This window comes from Entelurus aequoreus, linkage group LG22 (assembly GCF_033978785.1).
Source record: "Entelurus aequoreus isolate RoL-2023_Sb linkage group LG22, RoL_Eaeq_v1.1, whole genome shotgun sequence".
Classification (NCBI taxonomy): Eukaryota; Metazoa; Chordata; class Actinopteri; order Syngnathiformes; family Syngnathidae; genus Entelurus; species Entelurus aequoreus.
This window is the reverse complement of record NC_084752.1, coordinates 30,184,648-30,208,147: the sequence shown is the minus strand read 5'-3', so window position 1 is coordinate 30,208,147 and position 23,500 is coordinate 30,184,648. Positions and strand designations below refer to the sequence as shown.

The 23,500-nt window shown below is 44.7% G+C and overlaps 1 protein-coding gene across 1 annotated transcript; it reads left to right on the top strand.

The window, feature by feature from the left end:
- Positions 1-271: 271 nt before the first annotated feature.
- LOC133639913 (mucin-2-like) lies at positions 272-23,498 on the top strand (the record flags this gene model as incomplete). The annotated part of the gene is made up of 5 exons (XM_062033601.1): positions 272-520; positions 8,426-8,695; positions 8,932-9,186; positions 10,576-10,878; positions 18,520-23,498. Coding segments are annotated over exons 1-5 (5,862 nt in total), but the record flags the coding sequence as incomplete, so codon positions are not given.
- Positions 23,499-23,500: the final 2 nt, after the last annotated feature.

Below are 23,500 nucleotides of genomic sequence, written 5' to 3'. Positions count from 1 at the left end.
GGTCATTTTTTAACCTTCACTCCAGGTTGAGACTGTGCAGGATTATATTGAATGTAAAAATGTTTTTGTTTACAAAAAAAAAAAAAAGTGTTAATGTCACATTTTGTATGTTCACTTTTCTATTGTCTTTCCTTCTGAAGTCCCGGGCGGCAAATATCTGACGTCAGGGTAAGGATGACAACACCAGAATGGGGAAGGCACCAGGCTGCGGGAGGAGGAGCTTTCACAGGTGTGACCTCCATCTACCGAGTGGTTTGCGAGTCATTCAGATGACCTGCAAGAGGACAACAGCTTCAACCGTTTTTGATTGATTGAAACTTTTATTAGTAGATTGCACATTTCAGTACATATTCCGTACAATTGACCACTAAATGGTAAGACCCGAATAAGTTTTTCAACTTGTTTAAGTCGGGGTCCACGTAATCAATTCATGGTAAAACCCACTTTTAAAGTGGAAATGACATCATGAATTTGATTTTATTCTTTCTTCTGGCTGTGCAAATACACAGTGTGGAGTCCGGTAAGCTATTTTTCTTTACCACTTTGTCAAGTTCTTTGTAACATCAAAACTGACATTTGCTATTCTTATCTTACTTTATCTCATTAGAAAACGCAAATACTCCCTCAGTGTCGATGAATGTAACAGTTGTAAAAGTTATTAACGCTCTGTGTCAGTACATGGCTTCATCTGTCTGTAGGGCCAAACGGTTGTCTTGTATATGGTCATAAATCTGCTATTCATTATCTTTGGACATGTCATAAATAAATAATATTGTTTGATAGAGGGAGTTTTCATTTAATGGAATTGTTTCATAAAGCATATTAAAGCTTCAGCTTGGCTATAGGAAGATACTCCTTTTTGCCTTAAATGGTAAATGGGTTATACTTGTATAGCGCTTAGGCAGCACGGTGGGATAGGGGTTGGCGCATGTGCCTCACAATACGAAGGTCCTGAGTAGTCCTGAGTTCAATCCTGGGCTCGGGATCTTTCTGTGTGGAGTTTGCATGTTCTTCTCGTGACTGCGTGGGTTCCCTCCCCAAAAACACGCACCTGGAGATAGGTTGATTGGCAACACTAAATTGTCCCTAGTGTGTGAATGTGAGTGCGAATGTTGTCTGTCTATCTGTGTTGGCCTTGTGATGAGGTGGCGACTTGTCCAGGGTGCACCCTGCCTTCCGCCCGAATGCAGCTGAGATAGGCTCCAGCACCACCCCCCGCGACCCCAAAAGGGACAAGCGGTAGAAAATGGATGATATGGATGAATAGCGCTTTTCTACCTTCAAGTATTTACACATTCACCCATTCACACACTTGCTCAAGGACACGATGGATGTGACGTGGTTGGTAGAAGGTGGGGATCGAACCAGGAACCCTCAGGTTGCTGGCACTGCCACTGTCCCAGCCGCACCACACCGGTTGGGAGACGCTTTAATCGGGGCACGTACCCCAGGATTAAATCAATCAATCAATCAATCAGTTTATTTATATAGCCCTTAATCACAAGTGTCTCAAAATGAAGTGTGTCAAAACTCAGTATTAATGACTGAGTGGACATTGCCGCGCGCAGTGGAAAAAAACAACTTTCAAAACCAAATGTAGTTCTGATACATTATTGTATTACTTGTGTTGATGGATGTCAACACCCCCCTCACCCCTGCCCCGCCAAAAACAGAGCTAGATAGGGTGGCACTAAGAGGAGATAAGAAAGTGGGAGGTAAATTCTTAAGCTGAGTAATAACAAGTTATTAGCAACTTTGTTGGAAAAAAAGCCCTTTGATTTTGTTGCTGCTGAGAATGCTAATCAGGGTGATGGAGAAGGACAGAGAGGAGGAGGAGGGAGTGAGTGGATGAGGGTTACCCTCATCCACAGAGTCGTGGGGTTGAAACAAGTCAGGAGGGACGACAGCGACATGATGAGGCAGCAGTTTGAAGGAGGAGGGGACATTAGTGACTTAAGGAAAGCATGATCGTCCCAAGCAAGTTAAAGGCCTACTGAAAGCCACTACTACCGACCACGCAGTCTGAAAGTTTATATATCAATGATGAAATCTTAACATTATAACACATGCCAATACTTATAAAGTGACATTTTAAATTTGCCGCTAAACTTCCGGTTCGAAACGCCTCTGAGGATGACGTATGCGCGTGACGTAGACCGGGGAACACGGGTATGCCTTCCACATTGAAGCCAATACGAAAAAGCTCTGTTTTCATTTCATAATTCCACAGTATTCTGGACATCTGTGTTCGTGAATCTGTTGCAATCATGTTCATTGCATTATGGAGAAGGAAGCTGAGCAAGCAAAGAAGAAAGTTGTCGGTGCGAAATGGACGTATTTTTCGAACGTAGTCAGCAACAACAGTACACAGCCGGCGCTTCTTTGTTTACATTCCCGAAAGATGCAGTCAAGATGGAAGAACTCGGATAACAGAGACTCTAACCAGGAGGACTTTTGACTTCGATACACAGACGCCTGTAGAGAACTGGGACAACACAGACTCTTACCAGGATTACTTTGATTTGGATGACAAAGACGCAGACGTGCTACTGTGAGTATGCAGCTTTGGCTTCTAAACATTTGATCGCTTGACCGTATGTGCGCAACTTTTTTTTGCGTATGTACGTAACTTTTTTAAAATATATAAGCTTTATGAACCTTGGGTTAGGTGAACGGTCTTTTGGGCTGAGTGATTGTGTGTGTTGATCAGGTGTTTGAATTGTATTGGCGTGTTCTATGGAGCTAGGAGCTAGCAGAGGAGCTAGGAGCTAGCATAACAAACACGCAGGTGTTATTATGCAGGATTAATTTGTGGCATATTAAATATAAGCCTGGTTGTGTTGTGGCTAATAGAGTATATATATGTCTTGTGTTTATTTACTGTTGTAGTCATTCCCAGCTGAATATCAGGTACCGTGAGTATGCAGCCTTGGCTGCTAAACATTCGATAACTTGACCGTATGTGCGCGTCACGTACGTAACTTTTTAAAAATATATAAGCTTTATGAACCTTGGGTTAGGTAAACGGTCTTTTGGGCTGAGTGATTGTGTGTGTTGATCAGGTGTTTGAATTGTATTGGCGTGTTCTATGGAGCTAGGAGCTAGCAGAGGAGCTAGGAGCTAGCATAACAAACACGCAGGTGTTTTTATGCAGGATTAATTTGTGGCATATTAAATATAAGCCTGGTTGTGTTGTGGCTAATAGAGTATATATATGTCTTGTGTTTATTTACTGTTGAAGTCATTCCCAGCTGAATATCAGGTCACCCCCGGCTCTCACAGCATCTTCCCTATCTGAATAGCTTCAACTCCCCACTAGTCCTTCACTTGCACTTTACTCATCCACAAATCTTTCATCCTCGCTCAAATTAATGGGGAAATTGTCGCTTTCTCGGTCCGAATCTCTCTCACTTCATGCGGCCATCATTGTAAACAATAGGGAACTTTGCGTATATGTTCAACTGACTACGTCACGCTACTTCCGGTAGGTGCAAGCCTTTTTTTTATCAGATACCAAAAGTTGCAATCTTTATCGTCGTTGTTCTATACTAAATCCTTTCAGCAAAAATATGGCAATATCGCGAAATGATCAAGTATGACACATAGAATAGATCTGCTATCCCCGTTTAAATAAAAAAAATTCATTTCAGTAGGCCTTTAAAGGAGGTGTTTGCAACTTGATCACAGTTACATTACGTTGGGGGATGGAGGGGCTGCATGCCAAACAGCGCCCCCTAGTGACAGGACAGTAGACCCGGGCCTTATTTGATCATTGCATTTATTGTAGAATTCTTTATTGAAGAATTACCTGCAAGCTGTTTTAATTTTAAATATAATTAAATTATGTAATTATGTAAACATATGATTATGTTTTGTATTTAGTTTGACAAGTGGTAGTATTAAATCAGCGTAGCTTATTTTTACTCCTCCGGACATGTTTAATGGTATTACCGGTATTATTATCATCATTATTAGAACTATTATTATCATTATTATTATTATTAATATCATACCATTTTCATTTTTAATATAAGAAACACAACAAAAAAATATCAACAAATACATAACCCACAGTATCTTAAAGGCCTACTGAAATGAAATTGTTTTATTTAAACGGGAATAGCAGATCCATTCTATGTGTCATACTTGATCATTTCGCGATATTGCCATATTTTTGCTGAAAGGATTTAGTAGAGAAAATCGACGATAAAGTTCGCAACTTTTGCTCGCTGATAAAAAAAGCCTTGCCTGTACCGGAAGTAGCGTGACGTCACAAGCGGTAGTGCTGCTCACAATTCCCCGTTGTTTACAATGGAGCGAGAGAGACTCGGACCGAGAAAGTGACGATTACCCCATTAATTTGAGCGAGGATGAAAGATTCGTAGATGAGGAACGTTACAGTGAAGGACTTGAGAGGCAGTGATGGACGTATCTTTTTTCGCTCTGACCGTAACTTAGGTACAAGCTGGCTCATTGGATTCCACACTCTCTCCTTTTTCTATTGTGGATCACAGATTTGTATTTTAAACCACCTCAGATACTATATCCTCTTGAAAATGAGAGTCGAGAACGCGAAATGGACATTCACAGTGACTGAACATGTAAATACACGATTAATAATATTCCGCTTGGCGAAGCTAAAAAAACAGAAGCTAACCTAGCTACGTAGCCAACGTGATAGCATAGCAGTCTCAAATGCAGATAGAAACTAAATTAAAAAAAAACCCTGACTGGATGGATAGACAGAAGATCAATAATACTATTAAACCATGAACATGTAAATACACGATTAATAATATTCCGCTTGGCGAAGCTAAAAAAACAGAAGCTAACCTAGCTACGTAGCCAACGTGATAGCATAGCAGTCTCAAATGCAGATAGAAACTAAATAAAAAAAACCCTGACTGGATGCATAGACAGAAGATAAATAATACTATTAAACCATGAACATGTAAATACACGATTAATAATATTCCGCTTGGCGAAGCTAAAAAAAAACAGAAGCTAACCTAGCTGCGTAGCCAACGCGATAGCATAGCAGTCTCAAATGCAGATAGAAACTAAATAAAAAAAACCCTGACTGGATGCATAGACAGAAGATAAATAATACTATTAAACCATGAACATGTAAATACACGATTAATAATATTCCGCTTGGCGAAGCTAAAAAAAAACAGAAGCTAACCTAGCTGCGTAGCTAACTTAGATGCGGCGGCGGGCGTTGTACGCTTTTGACGACACCCCGGCCGCCATCAGAGTCGGCAAGAAACATATATTTCCCCAAAGTTACGTACGTCACATGCACATATCGACACGCACGTACGGGCAAGCGATCAAATGTTTGGAAGTCAAAGCTAGACTCACCGTAGTGCGTCTGCTATCCTGCTCAAAACACAACACAACCTCCTGGTGTTGGTGTTGCTGTAGTCCGCCGCTCCACTGATCGCACCTACAACTTTGTTATTTGCAGTCTCCATTGTCCATTAAACAAATTGCTCAATCGCTTTATTAACAAGCAGTAACTGGTTGTAGTTCAAAAAGTAACACACACACATACACGAGCTGCTGTTAGCCAAAAGTCACGCTCACACACACTCAAGTTCTCCGCCAACTCACTCGCGCATGCGCGTTCCCCAAACCCTTAAAGACACAGTACACTAATGCAAATATCACAGATATTACAGTATTGTACTTAGCCGCTAAGACACCGATCGATCCCACCTACAACGTTCTTCTTTGCAGTCTCCATTGTTCATTAAACAAATTGCAAAAGATTCACCAACACAGATGTCCAGAATACTGTGGAATTTTGTCGAAGAAAACAAGAGGCTTTTCTATCGGGTCCGATGGGGTCCAACCACTTCCGTTGCTTTTGTGACGTCACGCGCATAAATCATATCCAAAGGAGTTTTTCAACCGGAAGTGTGGCGGAAATTTTAAAATTGCACTTTATAAGTTAACCCGGCCGTATTGGCATGTGTTGCAATGTTAAGATGTCATCATTGATATATAAACTATCAGACTGCGTGGTTGGTAGTAGTGGCTTTCAGTAGGCCTTTAATTTCAAATATATGAAAATACATTTAAAAATATATTCAGTATATTTAATTTTTTTCATCCTTCAATGGAAATGTGTCATAAATGCAACATGTTTATTGACAAATGAAAATAGTAGAGATGTCCGATAATATCGGCCTGCCGATATTATCAGCCGATAAATGCTTTAAAATGTAATATCGGAAATTATCGGTATTGTTTTTTATTATCGGTATCGTTTTTTTTGTTTTTTTGTTTTTTTAATTAAATCAACATAATCAACATATATCAACAAGATACACTTACAATTAGTGCACCAACCCAAAAAACCTCCCTCCCCCATTTACACTCATTCACACTCATTCACACAAAAGGGTTGTTTCTTTCTGTTATTAATATTCTGGTTCCTACATTATATATCAATATATATCAATACAGTCTGCAAGGGATACAGTCCGTAAGCACACATGATTGTGCGTGCTGCTGGTCCACTAATAGTACTAACCTTTAACAGTTAATTTTACTCATTTTCATTAATTACTAGTTTCTATGTAACTGTTTTTATTTTGTTTTACTTTCTTTTTTATTCAAGAAAATGTTTTTAATTAATTTATCTTATTTTATTATTATTTTTAAAAAGGACCTTATCCTGCCTTCCTTAAGCACACTTGTACACGAAGGCAGTAAGTTCAACACATTCCGCTCATCAAAACTCTGAACACCAGGCCAGGGTTTATTGACAATTGCAAGGGTGAAACTGTAGGACACAACATTGTAAATGTAAATGCATGAATTAAATTAACTTAATAATGTCATATCACAGACCACAGATTATCAAGTATTCCATTTGAATTAAATCTAAGTTTAACTTTGTCACACACCACTGTATGTGTTGTTATGGTTAATAATACCAGTGACAATTGAGCTTTCTACAGTTTAAATTGTCTTAAGTAACAGTACAACAAAACGTCCACTAGATGGAGGCAGATGACAACAAATGAAAGTTAGCCGACCTGAACAGGTAATGCAATCAGAGATCGTCTAACATCATAAAACACACACATTTCACAGCTAAATATGACTCATGGTGTACTATAAACATTAAATATAGGTACATACCAACGATGCCACGAACAGCATAAGATGTGATAGTTGTTTGCTGAGAAACACGAGGAGTGAATCGGAGTTGTGCGCACAAGTTTGAAATCTTTAAACACGTGACCTATCTGCGTGTTTCTTAAAGGTACAGCTCACTTAACAGAACCAACTGAAATGACTCGGAAATAAACACACACTAAATAAAGTAATCTTAATAACTGAGGCAGAACTGACCTTATCTTCACCATACCTGGTTGTCCAAATTAGGCATAATAATGTGTTAATTCCACGACTGTGTATATCGGCATCGGTTGATATCGGTATCTGTAATTAAGAGTTGAACAATATCGGAATATCGGATATCGGCAAAAAGCCATTATCGGACATCCCTAGAAAATAGTAAAATTATTCAAGCCCCATTGTAAAAAAATATTTCCCACATGTACAAACTCAACAAAACACAGATGACCAATTAAAAATGAAATAATAATTATTGGTCCACAGCTGAGTGTGAAGCGACTGGGATGAATCAGCACTTCCAAGTCCGATTCTATGGTTCTCGCCCGGAAAAGGGTGGAGTGCCATCTCCAGGTTGGGGAGAAGACCCTGTCCCAAGTGGAGGAGTTCAAGTACCTCATAGTCTTGTTCATGAGTGAGGGAAGAGTGGATCGTCAGATTGATAGGCGGATCGGTGCAGCATCTGCAGTGATGTGGACCCTGTATCAGTCCATCGTGGTGCAGAAGGAGCTAAGCTAAGGCAAAGCTCTCAATTTACCGGTCGATCTAAGTCCCCATCCTCACCTATGGTCATGAGCTTTGGGTGATGACCAAAAGAACAAAGATCACGTCGACTTGGGCGAAATTAGTTTCCTCCGTTGGGTGAGAAGCTCTGTCATTCAGGAGGAGCTCACAGTAAAGCCGCTTCTCCTCCACATCGAGAGGAGCCACATGATGTGGTTCGGGCATCTGATCAGAATGCCCCCGACCGCATCCCTGGGGAGTTGTTTAGGGCGCGTCCGACCAGTAGGAGGCCACAAGGGAAACCCAGGCCACGCTGGAGACACTATGTCTCCCAGCTCGCCTGGGAACACCTCAAGATCTCCCGGGAAGAGATGGAAGAAAGTAGCTGGGGAGAGGGAAGTCTGTGCTTCTTTGCTTAGGCTGCTGCCCCCGCGACAACATTTTGGATGAGTGGAAGAAGACGGATGAATGAATGGATGGATGGATAATATTAAAATATTGTTGAATATGAAATAATATTTAAATGAATATGTTTTTCTTTTTCTTTTAGTGAATCACACACTGGAGCATATCCTAATGATGACTTTTCAAAATTCAAAGGTCAAAGAGTATTTTGAAGATGGTAAACTGGATGGAACCAAAATTTACTACTACGGCAGCGACAACAGCAGAAAAGTAGAACCGGCACAGAACTGGACGAGAAAAATCACAGCAGAGGATCCTCAGTACTGGCAGAGAGAGACCGAGAAGTCTGCTGCTCATGAGCAGTTCTTCACAAACAGATTTGAAACCCTTTTGAAAAGTTTCAAAGCAACAGACGGTTTGTTTATGTTGAACTTTCAACTTTTAAAATATATTTGATGTACTCTTTTAATACTTTGTAATACGCACACATTACTTTGTAAAACACACACATTACTTTTGTGCACATGCCTTTGTGACGAGTAATTTAAGTGAAAGAAGTACCCCAATAGACACTTTAGTGAGTGACTCATAAGAACTTGAGTCAGTAAAAGGAATACATTTTTACGTAACTATGTCTTCTTACTCCCTCAGATATCTACTATGCTCTGTGGTATTCTGGATGTAAATGGAATGATGAGACTGATGAGGTCAGAGGTTGGTATTATGAAGACATGGAAGGACAAACCACACCGTCAGAGTTGAGGAAGTGGACCGCAGCAAAAGAACAAGTGGATCACACCAACCTGATCTGGGGCGATAACAAAGCTCCACCAGACACCTTCAAGTTCTACACTGAGGAGTGTCCTTCTTACTTGAAGATGTTTGTGAGCATCTTAATGAGAACAGGTAGAACCTCACCTTTCACTTTCACCTTTGTAACCATGTGAGCATGTTCCCTATAGCAACATTATTACAGTGACGTGCGGTGAGGTTCATGGCTGGTGAGGTACTGACTTCATCACAGTCAGATTTACAAACATATGAACCCTAAAGAGTATCTTGTTCACCATTTGATTGGCAGCAGTTAACGAGTTATGTTTAAAAGCTCATACCAGCATTCTTCCCTGCTTGGCACTCAGCATCAAGGGTTGGAATTGGGGGTTAAATCACCAAAAATGATTCCTGGGCGCGGCGCCGCTGTTGCCCACTGCACCCCTCACCTCCCAGGGGGTGAACAAGGGGATGGGTCAAATGCAGAGGACAAATTTCATTACACCTAGTGTGTGTGTGACAATCATTGGTACTTTAACTTAACTTTAACTTTACACATACAAACTGTAGCACACAAAAAAGCACATTTAATAAAAAAAAAACGTTATTATGGTCTTACCTTTACTTATAAATGAAGTCCATGCGCCGCTCCTTCTGAACAAAAGCATCGATAACTTGTTTATAGAAGTCTTCCTTATCTTTCTTCAGTTTTAAAAGTCTCTCTGTCTCGATGGAGATCTTCCTTTAATTATTACCTCCTACTTCGATTGAAAGTCCAGTTTAGAAAACTGTTTTATTTTAGATGTAATCCTCCATGTTAAAAGTTCAGGCGAGAGGAAAAAATAAACGATCGCTAACTGTTGCTGCTTGTTGTCACTTATTCTGCAGCCGAGTAGTCGCAAAAATGATCCCTGGGATCACTAGCGCCCTCTACCACCAGGAGGCGGGATTACTGCGAGCCTCAGCCAGTGCGTCTTCGCAGCCGTTTTATGATTGCTCAGCACAAGAAATACGTCACACACATACAGTTGTTGACAAAATACACTGTACATTATATACCTCAGCTAACTAAACTATGGAAATGCATAATATAATTCATCTAGTAATACGGTCTCACTGCACAGCAGGCCAGCAGTTAGCCGAGTCATTGCGCAATCCATGGTGAGGCTCAACTGGCTGCTGACTCACCGCAAGTCTCTTCTCAGTATTTGAACGGCAAATGTGAAAATTCAGCGATTTTGAATAAAAATAATCTAAAACTGGTGAAGTTAAATGGAAAATAACTTTATAGTATAATCACTGGATACATATAACAATGTAGTTAATTTTTTTTCTTTTTACTTTTTTTTTCTTTCCATGATGGCACGTGAGGCCCCGCCTCACCTGCCTCCCCTGACTGCACGTCACTGCATTATTAGCATTACAAACTACACTCTCTTTATCCTCTTCCTATTTTCTCCCTTTCCGTCCACACCTTCTCTCCATATTGTCCTCTGTTGATACATGACCTCACTTCCTGTGCAGAGCTTCCAAAGGTGTCCCTACTCTGGAAGACACCATCTTCTCTGGTCAGCTGCAACGCAACAGGTTTCTACCCCGACAAAGCCGTCATGTTTTGGAGGAAAGACGGCGAGAAGCTGCACGAGGGCGTGGAGCACGGAGAAATGCTCCAAAACCAAGACGGAACCTTCCAGATGTCTGTGGACATGGACGTGACGGCCAACATGGAGGGCAAGTACGAATGTGTGTTTCAGCTGACTGGCGTCAAGGAGGACATCGTCACCAAGCTGGAGAGCAGAAGCATCCTGAGCAACGTGAGCGGTGAAGGTGAGAAAGACACATGTGGTTAAATTGCACATCAATGTAGATTAGGGGTGTAACTAGAGCTGCAACGATTCCTCGAGTAATTCGGTTACAAAATATATTTGAGGAATTTTCGCTGACTCGAGGCGTTGTTACGTTTTTGTTGTTTTTTTACGGCATTTTGCCTCGTTTGGTAGTCAAAGCTCACGTTTCGGCCTCTTGTCTACACGCAGACGCATACTTTTGTCTTTAAAAAGGCAGACTTTATTGGTAAATTATTGGTATTATTCATTATCAATTGTGCTATTTCTATTAGTATTTGTATTGCTCCATTTGTAGTGTAATATTGCTCATTGTCATTTCTGTATTATTTTTTATTTCACTAACTGCTTCTTTGCTATCACTTTTACCATCATATTTGTACATGCCTATTTGCTGATGTTGCTCTATTATTGTTGTTGTTGTTTGCTGTTGTTGTTTTCGTCTCTCTGTCTTATCCCCCTTTTGTCCCCACAATTTCCCCCCGTCTTCCTTTTTTCCTCTTTCTATCCCCTCCTGCTCCGGCCCGGCTGCACCAAATAATAATACAAATACATTTAATAAAGTCAAATACAAATAAGGCAACAAGAGAAGTATCCTACACTTCTCTTTTGTAAAGTAAATATGTACAGCCGATATGGGCATCTCACATCAACTGTATGATTTGCCTGAGAAGCTGGACAGGACAAAAAAAAAAGGCAGACTTTTACAAACGCTGGCCAAAGTGTAAAGATCCAAAACTCCCCGCTGAGCGTATGCGTGTACATGGCACAAACGGACAATTGTGATGACGTCATGGTTGTGCGCTGTCATTTCCATTCTACACTGTAAAAAAAAAAATCCTATTTTTATGGTTAATTTACTCTAAATTTCTACTGTAATTTTTCTATTTTTTTTAAATAGTTTATAAAACTGTAGAATTGAAGACATTATCTGTAAATAAACAATCCGCCTGTTATTTTAAGTAATATGCCAGTAATGACAAACTATATATATTTCTTTTTTTTTTACAGAAAAATACCAAATTAATTATACATAGCATTTTCTGTTTTCTTAAATTACTTTCAAATTCATGTAAAATTACAGTAATTATCTTTTATTAAATATGTAGCTTGTTATATAAAAGTCTATGTCCATACTAACAATCTAATAAAGGTATTTTTCTGCGGAACTGTTTGCATCGTCACTTTATTAAAGGTGGTTGATCTTAACAATTCAGAAAAAATCTGTAAAATAATGGTATTTTTCTGTGGAACTGCCAGCATTCATTAACCGGTTCCGGTTCACCGTGCGTGACTGCTCGCCGTCTGTTCGCTGTTGCGAAAAAGCTAAGTAGCGCTCTATCTGTGTGCTTTTAATTGTTCTACAGCTTTCTTTATCACTTCTCAAACATTTTTAGTGGTACTATTTAACTTGCAAATCACCCGATCTCTGTCCCACCACCCTTTCCTCAGCTAGCTAGCTGCTAAGCTAGCGCGGAGAAAGGCAGCGCCGGTCAGTAAGAAGCTACTCCTACAGACCGCGACCACTTCCCTGAGGACAGCAGGAACTTCACTCGGTGACAGAAAACACTGTGAGTAATGGCTTCCTGCGCGTCTTGCACCATACTCACGGAGAGGTTGGCTCTGCTAGAGGGCCGTGTCCGCCAGTTAGAGCAGAGTAATGTCGTAACTTTAGATGTTGCGGACACATCTGCTAGCGTTAGCTGTAGCGAGCTAACTAGCCCAGCTTGTAGCAGTCCTAAGCGGCCTACAAGCTACGGTGTACCGGTTGAGACGCATAATAGATTTAGCTCTTTAGCTAGTCCTACACCCCAGTCTACCGGGCACCACACCTTAGTTATAGGGGACTCCATCACCCGAAACATAAAGCTTAGCAAACCAGCCACAATAAAGTGTATCCCCGGGGCCAGAGCACCTGACATTGAAGCTAATCTTAGGGAGCTAACTCGCAACAGGCCTAGTAAACACGTACGACAGGCTAATCGCACCACTAATTATGCGAATATAGTTGTACACGTTGGCTCCAATGACACTAGAATGAGACAGTCAGAGATTACAAAGAGAAACATAGCCAGGACTTGTGATCTCGCCAGAAAGATGTCCAGGCATCGAGTAATTGTCTCTGGCCCCCTGCCTGCGAGAGGCAATGATGAGAGATATAGCAGATTAGTCTCGCTTAACAAGTGGTTGGCTAGCTACTGTAGGCAGCAGGGACTAACGTTTATTGATAACTGGCCCTCTTTCTGGGGCAAACCAGGCTTGCTGATGAGAGACGGCCTTCACCCTAACCAGGAAGGCGCCATCATCCTGTCTAGAAACATAGACTACTATTTAAGTCTCACTTGACTGACTACACTAGAGCAAGCCCGGTCACAGGCAATTACAATGTCTGTTAGTCCGGGTGAGGAGTCAGTTAAGCTAGAACTAGCCAGCGCCAGGCTGGATAATCCATGTACGCATAGCAATTCTCTTAGAATAATACACAATTCACATAATGTTTTTTCTGTTGTGTCTGTGTCAGGGGTGGACATGCATTCTACTGAGGTGGCAAATTGTGATATGTCCAGTCTATTGCAGCACCAAGCAAACAATCGGAAAATTCCCGTCATATCAATTCCTAGATATGGTCGAAACTATTTAAAGTGCACTACGCATAATAAACGCAACATTGTTAATATTGCCACTACGGATAATCTTAACAAAAACTCGTCAAAACAGCCCAATACCTATAATATGGGCTTTTTAAACATAAGATCATTGTCTCCCAAGGCGTTATTGGTTAATGAGGTCATTAGAGACAACAATCTTAACGTCATTGGTCTTAGCGAAACCTGGCTCAAACCGGACGAATTTTTTGCGCTCAATGAGGCATCTCCTCCTAACTATACGAATGCGCATGTTGCCCGCCCTCTTAAAAGGGGAGGGGGTGTCGCACTAATATACAATGAAAATTTCAACCTTACCCCTAACCTAAATAATAAATATAAATCGTTTGAGGTGCTTACTATGAGGTCTGTCACACCGCTACCTCTCGACCTGGCTGTTATCTACCGCCCCCCTGGGCCCTATTCGGACTTTATCAGTGAATTCTCAGAGTTCGTTGCTGATCTAGTGACGCACGCCGACAATATAATCATAATAGGGGACTTTAATATCCATATGAATACCCCATCGGACCCTCAGTGCGTGGCGCTCCAAACCATAATTTATAGCTGTGGTCTTACACAAATAATACATGAACCCACGCATCGCAACGGTAATACAATAGATCTAGTGCTTGTCAGGGGTGTCACCACCTCCAAAGTTATGATACTTCCATATACTAAAGTAATGTCCGATCATTACCTTATAAAATTTGAAGTTTTGACTCTTTGTCAACAAGCTAATAATAATAATAACTGCTATAGCGGCCGCAACATTAATGCTGCCACAACGATGACTCTTGCTGACCTACTGCCTTCGGTAATAGCACCATTCCCAAATTATGTCGGCTCTATTGATAAACTCACTAACAACTTTGACGATGCCTTGCGCGAAATTATTGATAGTATAGCACCGCTAAAGCAAAAAAGGGCCCCTAAAAGGCGCACCCCATGGTTTACAGAAGAAATTAGAGCTCATAAATTATCATGTAGAAAACTGGAACGCAAATGGCGCGCGACTAAACTTGAGGTTTTCCATCAAGCATGGAGTGATAGTTTAATAACTTATAAACGCATGCTTACCTTAGCTAAAGCTAAATACTACTCAAATCTCATCCGCCTCAACAAAAACGATCCTAAATTTCTGTTTAGTACAGTAGCATCGCTAACCCAACAAGGGACTCCTCCCAGTAGCTCCACCCACTCGGCAGATGATTTTATGAATTTCTTTAATAAGAAAATTGAACTCATTAGAAAGGAGATTAAAGACAACGCATCCCAGCTACAACTGGGCTCTATTAACACAAATACGACTGTATATACGACGGACACTGCCCTCCAAAATAGTCTCTCTATTTTTGATGAAATAACATTAGAGGAATTATTACAGCGTGTAAGTGGGATAAAACAAACAACATGTTTACTTGACCCACTTCCTGGGAAACTTATCAAGGAACTGTTTGTATTATTAGGTCCATCAGTGTTAAATATTATAAACTTATCACTTTCCTCCGGCACTGTTCCCCTAGCATTCAAAAAAGCGGTTATTCATCCTCTGCTCAAAAGACCTAACCTCGATCCTGACCTCATGGTAAACTACCGACCGGTCTCCCACCTTCCGTTTATTTCCAAAATTCTCGAAAAAACTGTTGCACAGCAGCTAAATGAACACTTAGTGACTAACAATCTCTGTGAACCTTTTCAATCCGGTTTCAGGGCAAATCACTCTACGGAGACAGCCCTCGCAAAAATGACTAATGATCTATTGCTAACGATGGATTCTGATGCGTCATCTATGTTGCTGCTTCTTGATCTTAGCGCCGCTTTCGATACCGTCGATCATAATATTTTATTAGAGCGTATCAAAACACGTATTGGTATGTCAGACTTAGCCTTGTCTTGGTTTAACTCTTATCTTACTGACAGGATGCAGTGCGTCTCCCATAACAATGTGACCTCGGACTATGTCAAGGTAACGTGCGGAGTTCCCCAGGGTTCGGTTCTTGGCCCTGCACCCTTTAGTATTTACATGCTGCCGCTGGGTGACATCATACGCAAGTACGGTGTTAGCTTTCACTGTTATGCTGATGACACTCAACTCTACATGCCCCTAAAGCTGACCAACACGCCGGACTGTAGTCAGCTGGAGGCGTGTCTTAATGAAATTAAACAATGGATGTCCGCTAACTTTTTGCAACTCAACGCTAAGAAAACGGAAATGCTGATTATCGGTCCTGCTAGACACCAACATCTATTTAATAATACCACCTTAACATTTGACAACCAAACAATTAAACAAGGAGACTCGGTAAAGAATCTGGGTATTATCTTCGACCCAACTCTCTCGTTTGAGTCACACATTAAGAGTGTTACTAAAACGGCCTTCTTTCATCTCCGTAATATCGCTAAAATTCGTTCCATCTTGTCCACTAGCGACGCTGAGATCATTATTCATGCGTTCGTTACGTCTCGTCTCGATTACTGTAACGTATTATTTTCGGGCCTCCCTATGTCTAGCATTAAAAGATTACAGTTGGTACAAAATGCGGCTGCAAGGCTTTTGACAAAAACAAGAAAGTTTGATCATATTACGCCTATACTGGCTCACTTGCACTGGCTTCCTGTGCACTTAAGATGCGACTTTAAGGTTTTACTACTTACGTATAAAATATTACACGGTTTAGCTCCAGCCTATCTCGCCGATTGTATTGTACCATATGTCCCGACAAGAAATCTGCGTTCAAAGAACTCCGGCTTATTAGTGATTCCCAGAGCCAAAAAAAAGTCTGCGGGCTATAGAGCGTTTTCTATTCGGGCTCCAGTACTCTGGAATGCCCTCCCGGTAACAGTTAGAGATGCTACCTCAGTAGAAGCATTTAAGTCCCATCTTAAAACTCATTTGTATAATCTAGCCTTTAAATAGACCCCCCCTTTTTTAGACCAGTTGATCTGCCGTTTCTTTTCTTCTCTCCTCTTCTCCCCTGTCCCTTGCGAGGGGGAGTTGCATAGGTCCGGTGGCCATGGATGAAGTGCTGGCTGTCCAGAGCCGGGACCCCGGGTGGACCACTAGCCTGTGCATCGGTTGGGGACATCTCTGCGCTGCTGACCCGTCTCCGCTCGGGATGGTTTCCTGTTGGCCCCGCTGTGGACTGGACTCCCGCTGATGTGTTGGATCCACTGTGGACTGGACTTTCACAATGTTATGTCAGACCCACTCGACATCCGTTGCTTTCGGTCTACCCTAGAGGGGGGGGGTTACCCACATATGCGGTCCTCTCCAAGGTTTCTCATAGTCATTCACCGACGTCCCACTGGGGTGAGTTTTTCCTTGCCCGTATGTGGGCTCTGTACCGAGGATGTCGTTGTGGCTTGTACAGCCCTTTGAGACACTTGTGATTTAGGGCTATATAAATAAACATTGATTGATTGATGATTGATTGAAAAGTGTTTGATCGTAATAATTTGGAAAAACTCTGTAGAATAAAGGTATTTTTCTGCAGAACTGTTTGCATCGTCACTTTATTAAAGGTGGTTGATCTTGATAATTTAGTAAAAATCTGTAAAATTACGATATTTTTCCGCAAAACGTTTCATGAAAATTTCTGTAAATATAATGTTTTTGATCATTATTTGGTTTACAATGTTTTACTTTAATTTTATGGTTTTCGTTTGGCAGCCGTAGCTGCCAGTAGATGACCGTTTTTTTACAGAATTTTTTTTTACAGTGTAAACAACACTGCCTTGCGGGCTTTAAAAACATAAAGCCTAAAGCCACAACGCAACAACTCTCAGCAAAAGCACGATTACAAAAGCCACAACAAAAACAAACACCACAACACAATAACATAAAGCCATAACACAACTTTAAGCCACTGAGCAACTTTCGTCAGCGGACCGAGTGGCTGAGGCGGAAGATTGAAAACGGTGGAACAGTTGTTGACTTTTCCAACTTTGTTCACAACACTGTTTTCAACTTTCCGCTTCAGCCATTGTGGTCCATCGTCAAACTTGTTCGCTGTCAATTATTTTACGTCTTTGTTGTTGTGTTTTGGCTTATTGTTGTTGTGTTGTGACATTTGTATTTGTAGTGGCTTTTGCAATCATGCTATAGCTGAAAAGTTGTTGTGTTGTTGTTGTTGTGTTATGGAATTTGCATTTTTTTGTGACTTTTCTCGGCCACCGTAGCTGTTTATTGAAATGAGAATGGTAGCAGATCAAACCACTGCTCATTTAACCTGAAATTTCTCAGGTAAATCTACTGTTTTTTCAACCTGAAGAGATGCTGGTTGCACTTTATTTTTCTATATTATAATTTTGTGTTGAAAAACAACAGCAAAGTAACCAGTAAATTTACTGTCGAAATGTTGGTTACTGTACTTTTATTGAAAAATCCTTAAATATTTAAAATGAGAGCACAAAATGTTTCCTCTTAATTCAACCTTAAGTGTTGGTTTCACTTTGTTCAAATAAGTTGTTGATGCATTGGCCATTAAATGTTGTTTACTTGCTTGTTTGTATTTATGATTCATTTATATATAATTCCCTTGCAAGAAATAACAGGAACATAGGAAAGTTGACCTGCAGTGTCCGTAAATTCAGTATTTATTTCACAGGCACACTGCTTGATTTTTTTGTTGTTGAAAAGTTAAAGAATTTATTTTTATTTCACTGCACCATTTCGGATTATATCATTCTAACAAAACAATGTCGTCCTTGAATCGCATCAGCAACATCAAATTATGACTGTAATCAAATCATAGTTACAACGAAGCATTACACCCCTGATTTAGATGTTTCCCATCAAGAGTCTGTCAACAATATTGATCCATAGCACACTGATGTTGCAGCTGCTAGTACGTGGTAATATGCAACTGAATCTAGGTCCAGTTATCAACACTAAAACAACCCAACAAACACATTTATCAATTGATTGTGTGAATCCATTTTAAGTTTTTGCTTGATCATTCCTATTTTCTATTCAGACCTCAAAACAACCACATCTGGTAATAACAGCCAAGCGACTTCATGGCCTACCACCATCAGTATCAGACCAGCAACCAGTGGCACTACCAGTGGCAAACAAACCGACCCAATCTTGCAAAATTGGACGGCTGCAACTATGGCAGCCCAGCTACCACCGAACCCAGTCTCACCAAATTGGACGGCAGAAACAACGGCGGTCGAACCAATGCCCCACCCAGTCTCACCGACTTGGACGCAGGAAAAAACAGTGGCCGAACAAACAACCCACACAGTCTTACCGACTTGGACGCCTGCAACAACGGCGGCCGAGCCAGCTCCCCACCCATTCTCACCAACGTGGATGCCTGCAACAACGGCGGCCGAGCCAATGCCCAACCCAGTCTCACCATCTTGGACTCCGACAACAACAGCGGCCAAACCAACGGACAACCGAGTCTCACCAACTTGGACTCCGGCAACAACCATGACCAAGCCAGCGCTCCACCCAGTCTCACCGATTTCGACTGAAGCAACATCGGCGGCCGAGCCAACGCCCCACCCATTCTCACCGACTTATATGCCTGCAACAACGGCGGCCGAGCCAATTCCCAACCCAGTCTCACCAACTTGGACTCCGGCAACAACGGCGGCCGAACCAACGGACAACCGAGTCTCACCAACTTGGACTCCGGCAACAACCATGACCAAGCCAGCGCTCCACCCAGTCTCACCGATTTCGACTGCAGCAGCATCGGCGGCTGAGCCAACGCCCCACCCATTCTCACCGACTTGGATGCCTGCAACAACGGCGGCCGAGCAAATGCCCAACCCAGTCTCACCAACTTGGACTCCGGCAACAACGGCGGCCGAGCAAATGCCCAACCCCGTATCACCGGCTTGGATTACGGCAACAATGGTGGCCGAGCCGACGCTCCACAAAGTCACACCGACGTGGACTCCGGCAACAACCGGTGTCCAAGTCACATCGACTTGGACACCTGCAACAACGGCAGCCGAGCCAACACCCCACACAGTCTCACCGATTTGGACGCCAGCAACAACAGCAGCTGAAACAACGCCCCACCCAGTGTTACCGTCTTGGACGCCTGCAACAACAGCGACTGAGCCAACATCCAACCTAGCCTCCTTAAATTGGACTCTGGAAACAACGGCGGCCGAGCCAACGCCCCACCCAATTTCACCGACTTGGACGCCGGCAACAAGGGCGGCCGAGCAAACACACCACCCAGTCACACCGACTTGGACTCCGGCAACAACGGCACCCAAGCTAACGCCCGACCCATTCTCACCGACTTGGATTCCTGCAACAATGGCAGCCGAGCCAATGCCCAACCCAGTCTCACCAACTTGGACTCCAGTAACAATGGCGGTCAAGAAAATGGACAACCCAGTATCACCGACTTGTACTCCGGCAACAACAGTGCACGAGCCAATGCCCAACCCAGTCTCACCAACTCGGACTCCAGTAACAACGGCGGCCAAGAAAATGGACAACACAGTATCACCAACTTGGACTCCGGCAACAACCATGGCCAAGCCAACACCCCACCCGGTCACACCGACTTGGACACCGGCAACAACGCCGGCCGAGCCAATGCTCCACCCAGTCTCACCGACTTGGACTGCAGAAACATCAGCGACCGAGCCAATGCCCGACCCATTCTCACCGACTTGGATGCCTGCAACAACGGTGGCCGAGCAAATACCCAACCCAGTCTCACCAACTTGGACTCCGGCAACAACGGCGGCTGAACCAACGGACAACCCAGTCTCACCAACGTGGACTCCGGCAACAACGGCGGCCGAGCCAATGCCCAACCCAGTCTCACCAACTTGGACTCCGGCAACAACGGCAGCCGAGCCAACGGACAACCCAGTATCACCAACTTGGACTACGGCAACAACCATGGCCAAGCCAGCGCTCCACCCAGTCTGGCCGACTTCAACTGCAGCAACATCGGCGGCCGAGCCAACGCCCCACCCATTCTCACCGACTTGGATGCCTGCAACAACGGCGGCCGAGCCAATGCCCAACCCAGTCTCACCATCTTGGACTCCGGCAACAACGGCGGCTGAACCAACGGACAACCCAGTCCCTCCAAGTTGGACTCCGGCAACAACGGCGGCCGAGCCAATGCCCAACCCAGTCTCACCAACTTGGACTCTGGCAACAACGGCAGCCGAGCCAACGGACAACCCAGTATCACCGACTTGGACTCCGGCAACAACCGCAGCTGAGCCAACGCCCCACCCAGTCCCACCAACTTGGACGCCGGCCCATCCGGTCACACCGACTTGGACGCCGGCAACAATGGCGGCCGAGCCAACGCTCCACCCAGTCTTACCGACTTGGACGCCTGAAACAATGGCAGCTGAGCCAACACCCAACCGAGTCTCACCAACTTGGACGCCTGAAACAATGGCGGTTGAGCCAACACCCAACCGAGTCTCACCAACTTGGACTCCGGCAACAACCATGGCCAAGCCAACACCCCACCCGGTCACACCGACTTGGACACCGGCAACAACGCCGGCCGAGCCAATGCTCCACCCAGTCTCACCGACTTGGACTGCAGCAACATCGTCGGCCGAGCCAATGCCCCACCCATTCTCACCGACTTGGATGCCTGCAACAACGGTGGCCAAGCAAATACCCAATCCAGTCCCACCAACTTGGACTCCGGCAACAACGGCGGCCGAGCACATGCTCAACCCCGTATCACCGGCTTGGACTACGGCAACAACGGCGGCCGAGCCGACGCTCCACAAAGTCACACCGACTTGGACTACGGCAACAACCGCGCCCGAGAAAATGCCCCACCCGGTCACATCGACTTGGACACCTGCAACAACGGCGGCCGAGCCAACACCCCACACAGTCTCACCGATTTGGACGCCAGCAACAACAGCAGCTGAAACAACGCCCCACCCAGTGTTACGGTCTTGGACGCCTGCAACAACAGCGGCTGAGCCAACATCCAACCTAGTCTCCTTGACTTGGACTCCGGAAACAACGGCGGCCGAGCCAACGCCCCACCCAATTTCACCGACTTGGACGCCGGCAAAAAGGGCGGCCGAGCAAACACACCACCCAGTCACACCGACTTGGACTCCAGCAACAACGACACACGAGCTAACGCCCGACCCATTCTCACCGACTTGGATTCCTGCAACAACGGCAGCCGAGCCAATGCCCAACCCAGTCTCACCAACTTGGACTCCAGTAACAACGGCGGCCAAGAAAATGGACAACACAGTATCATCGACTTGGACTCCGGCAACAACAGCGGCCGAGCCAATGCCCAACCCACTCTCACCAACTTGGACTCCGGCAACAACGGCGGCCGAGCAAACGGACAACCCAGTATCACCGACTTGGACTCCGGCAACAACGGCGGCCGAGCCAACGCCACTCCCATTCTCACCTACTTGGATGCCTGCAATAACGGTGGCCGAGCCAATGCCCAACCCAATCTCACCGACATGGACGCTGGCAACAACGACGGCCGAGCCGACGCTCCACCCAGTCACACCGACTTGGAATGCGGCAACAACGGCGGCCGAGCCAATGCACAACCCAGTCTCACCAACTTGGACTCCAGCAACAACGGCGGCCAAGCAAACGGACAACCCAGTATCACCGACTTGGACTCCGGCAACAACCGCGGCCGAGCCAACGCCCCACCTGGTCTCACCAACTTGGACGCCGGCAACAACGATGGCCGAGCCAACGCCTCACCCTTTCTCACCGACTTGGATGCCTGCAACATCAGCGGCCGAGCCAACGCCCCACCCTTTCTCACCGACTTGGATGCCTGCAACAACGGCGGCCGAGCCAATGCCCAACCCAGGCCCACCAACTTGGACTCCGGCAACAACGGCGGCCGAACCACAGGACAACCCAGTGTCACCGACTTGGACCCTGTCAACAACAGCGGCCGAGCCAATGCCCAACCCAGTCTCACCAACTCGGACTCCGGCAACAACGGCGGCCGAGCCAACGGACAACCCAGTATCACCGACTTGGACCCCGGCAACAACCGCAGCTGAAACAACGCCCCACCCAGTGTTACCGTCTTGGATGCCTGCAACAACAGCGGCTGAGCCAACATCCAACCTAGTCTCCTTGACTTGGACTCCGGAAACAACGGCGGCCGAGCCAACGCCCCACCCAATTTCACCGACTTGGACGCCGGCAACAAGGGCGGCCGAGCAAACACACCACCCAGTCACACCGACTTGGACTCCGGCAACAACGACACACGAGCTAACGCCCGACCCATTCTCACCGACTTTGATTCCTGCAACAACGGCAGCCGAGCCAATGCCCAACCCAGTCTCACCAACTTGGACTCCAGTAACAACGGCGGCCAAGAAAATGGACAACACAGTATCATCGACTTGGACTCCGGCAACAACAGCGGCCGAGCCAATGCCCAACCCACTCTCACCAACTTGGACTCCGGCAACAACGGCGGCCGAGCAAACGGACAACCCAGTATCACCGACTTGGACTCCGGCAACAACGGCGGCCGAGCCAACGCCACTCCCATTCTCACCGACTTGGATGCCTGCAATAACGGTGGCCGAGCCAATGCCCAACCCAATCTCACCGACATGGACGCTGGCAACAACGACGGCCGAGCCGACACTCCACCCAGTCACACCGACTTGGAATGCGGCAACAACGGCGGCCGAGCCAATGCACAACCCAGTCTCACCAACTTGGACTCCAGCAACAACGGCGGCCAAGCAAACGGACAACCCAGTATCACCGACTTGGACTCCGGCAACAACCGCGGCCGAGCCAACTCCCCACCTGGTCTCACCAACTTGGACGCCGGCAACAACGATGGCCGAGCCAACGCCTCACCCTTTCTCACCGACTTGGATGCCTGCAACATCAGCGGCCGAGCCAACGCCCCACCCTTTCTCACCGACTTCGATGCCTGCAACAACGGCGGCCGAGCCAATGCCCAA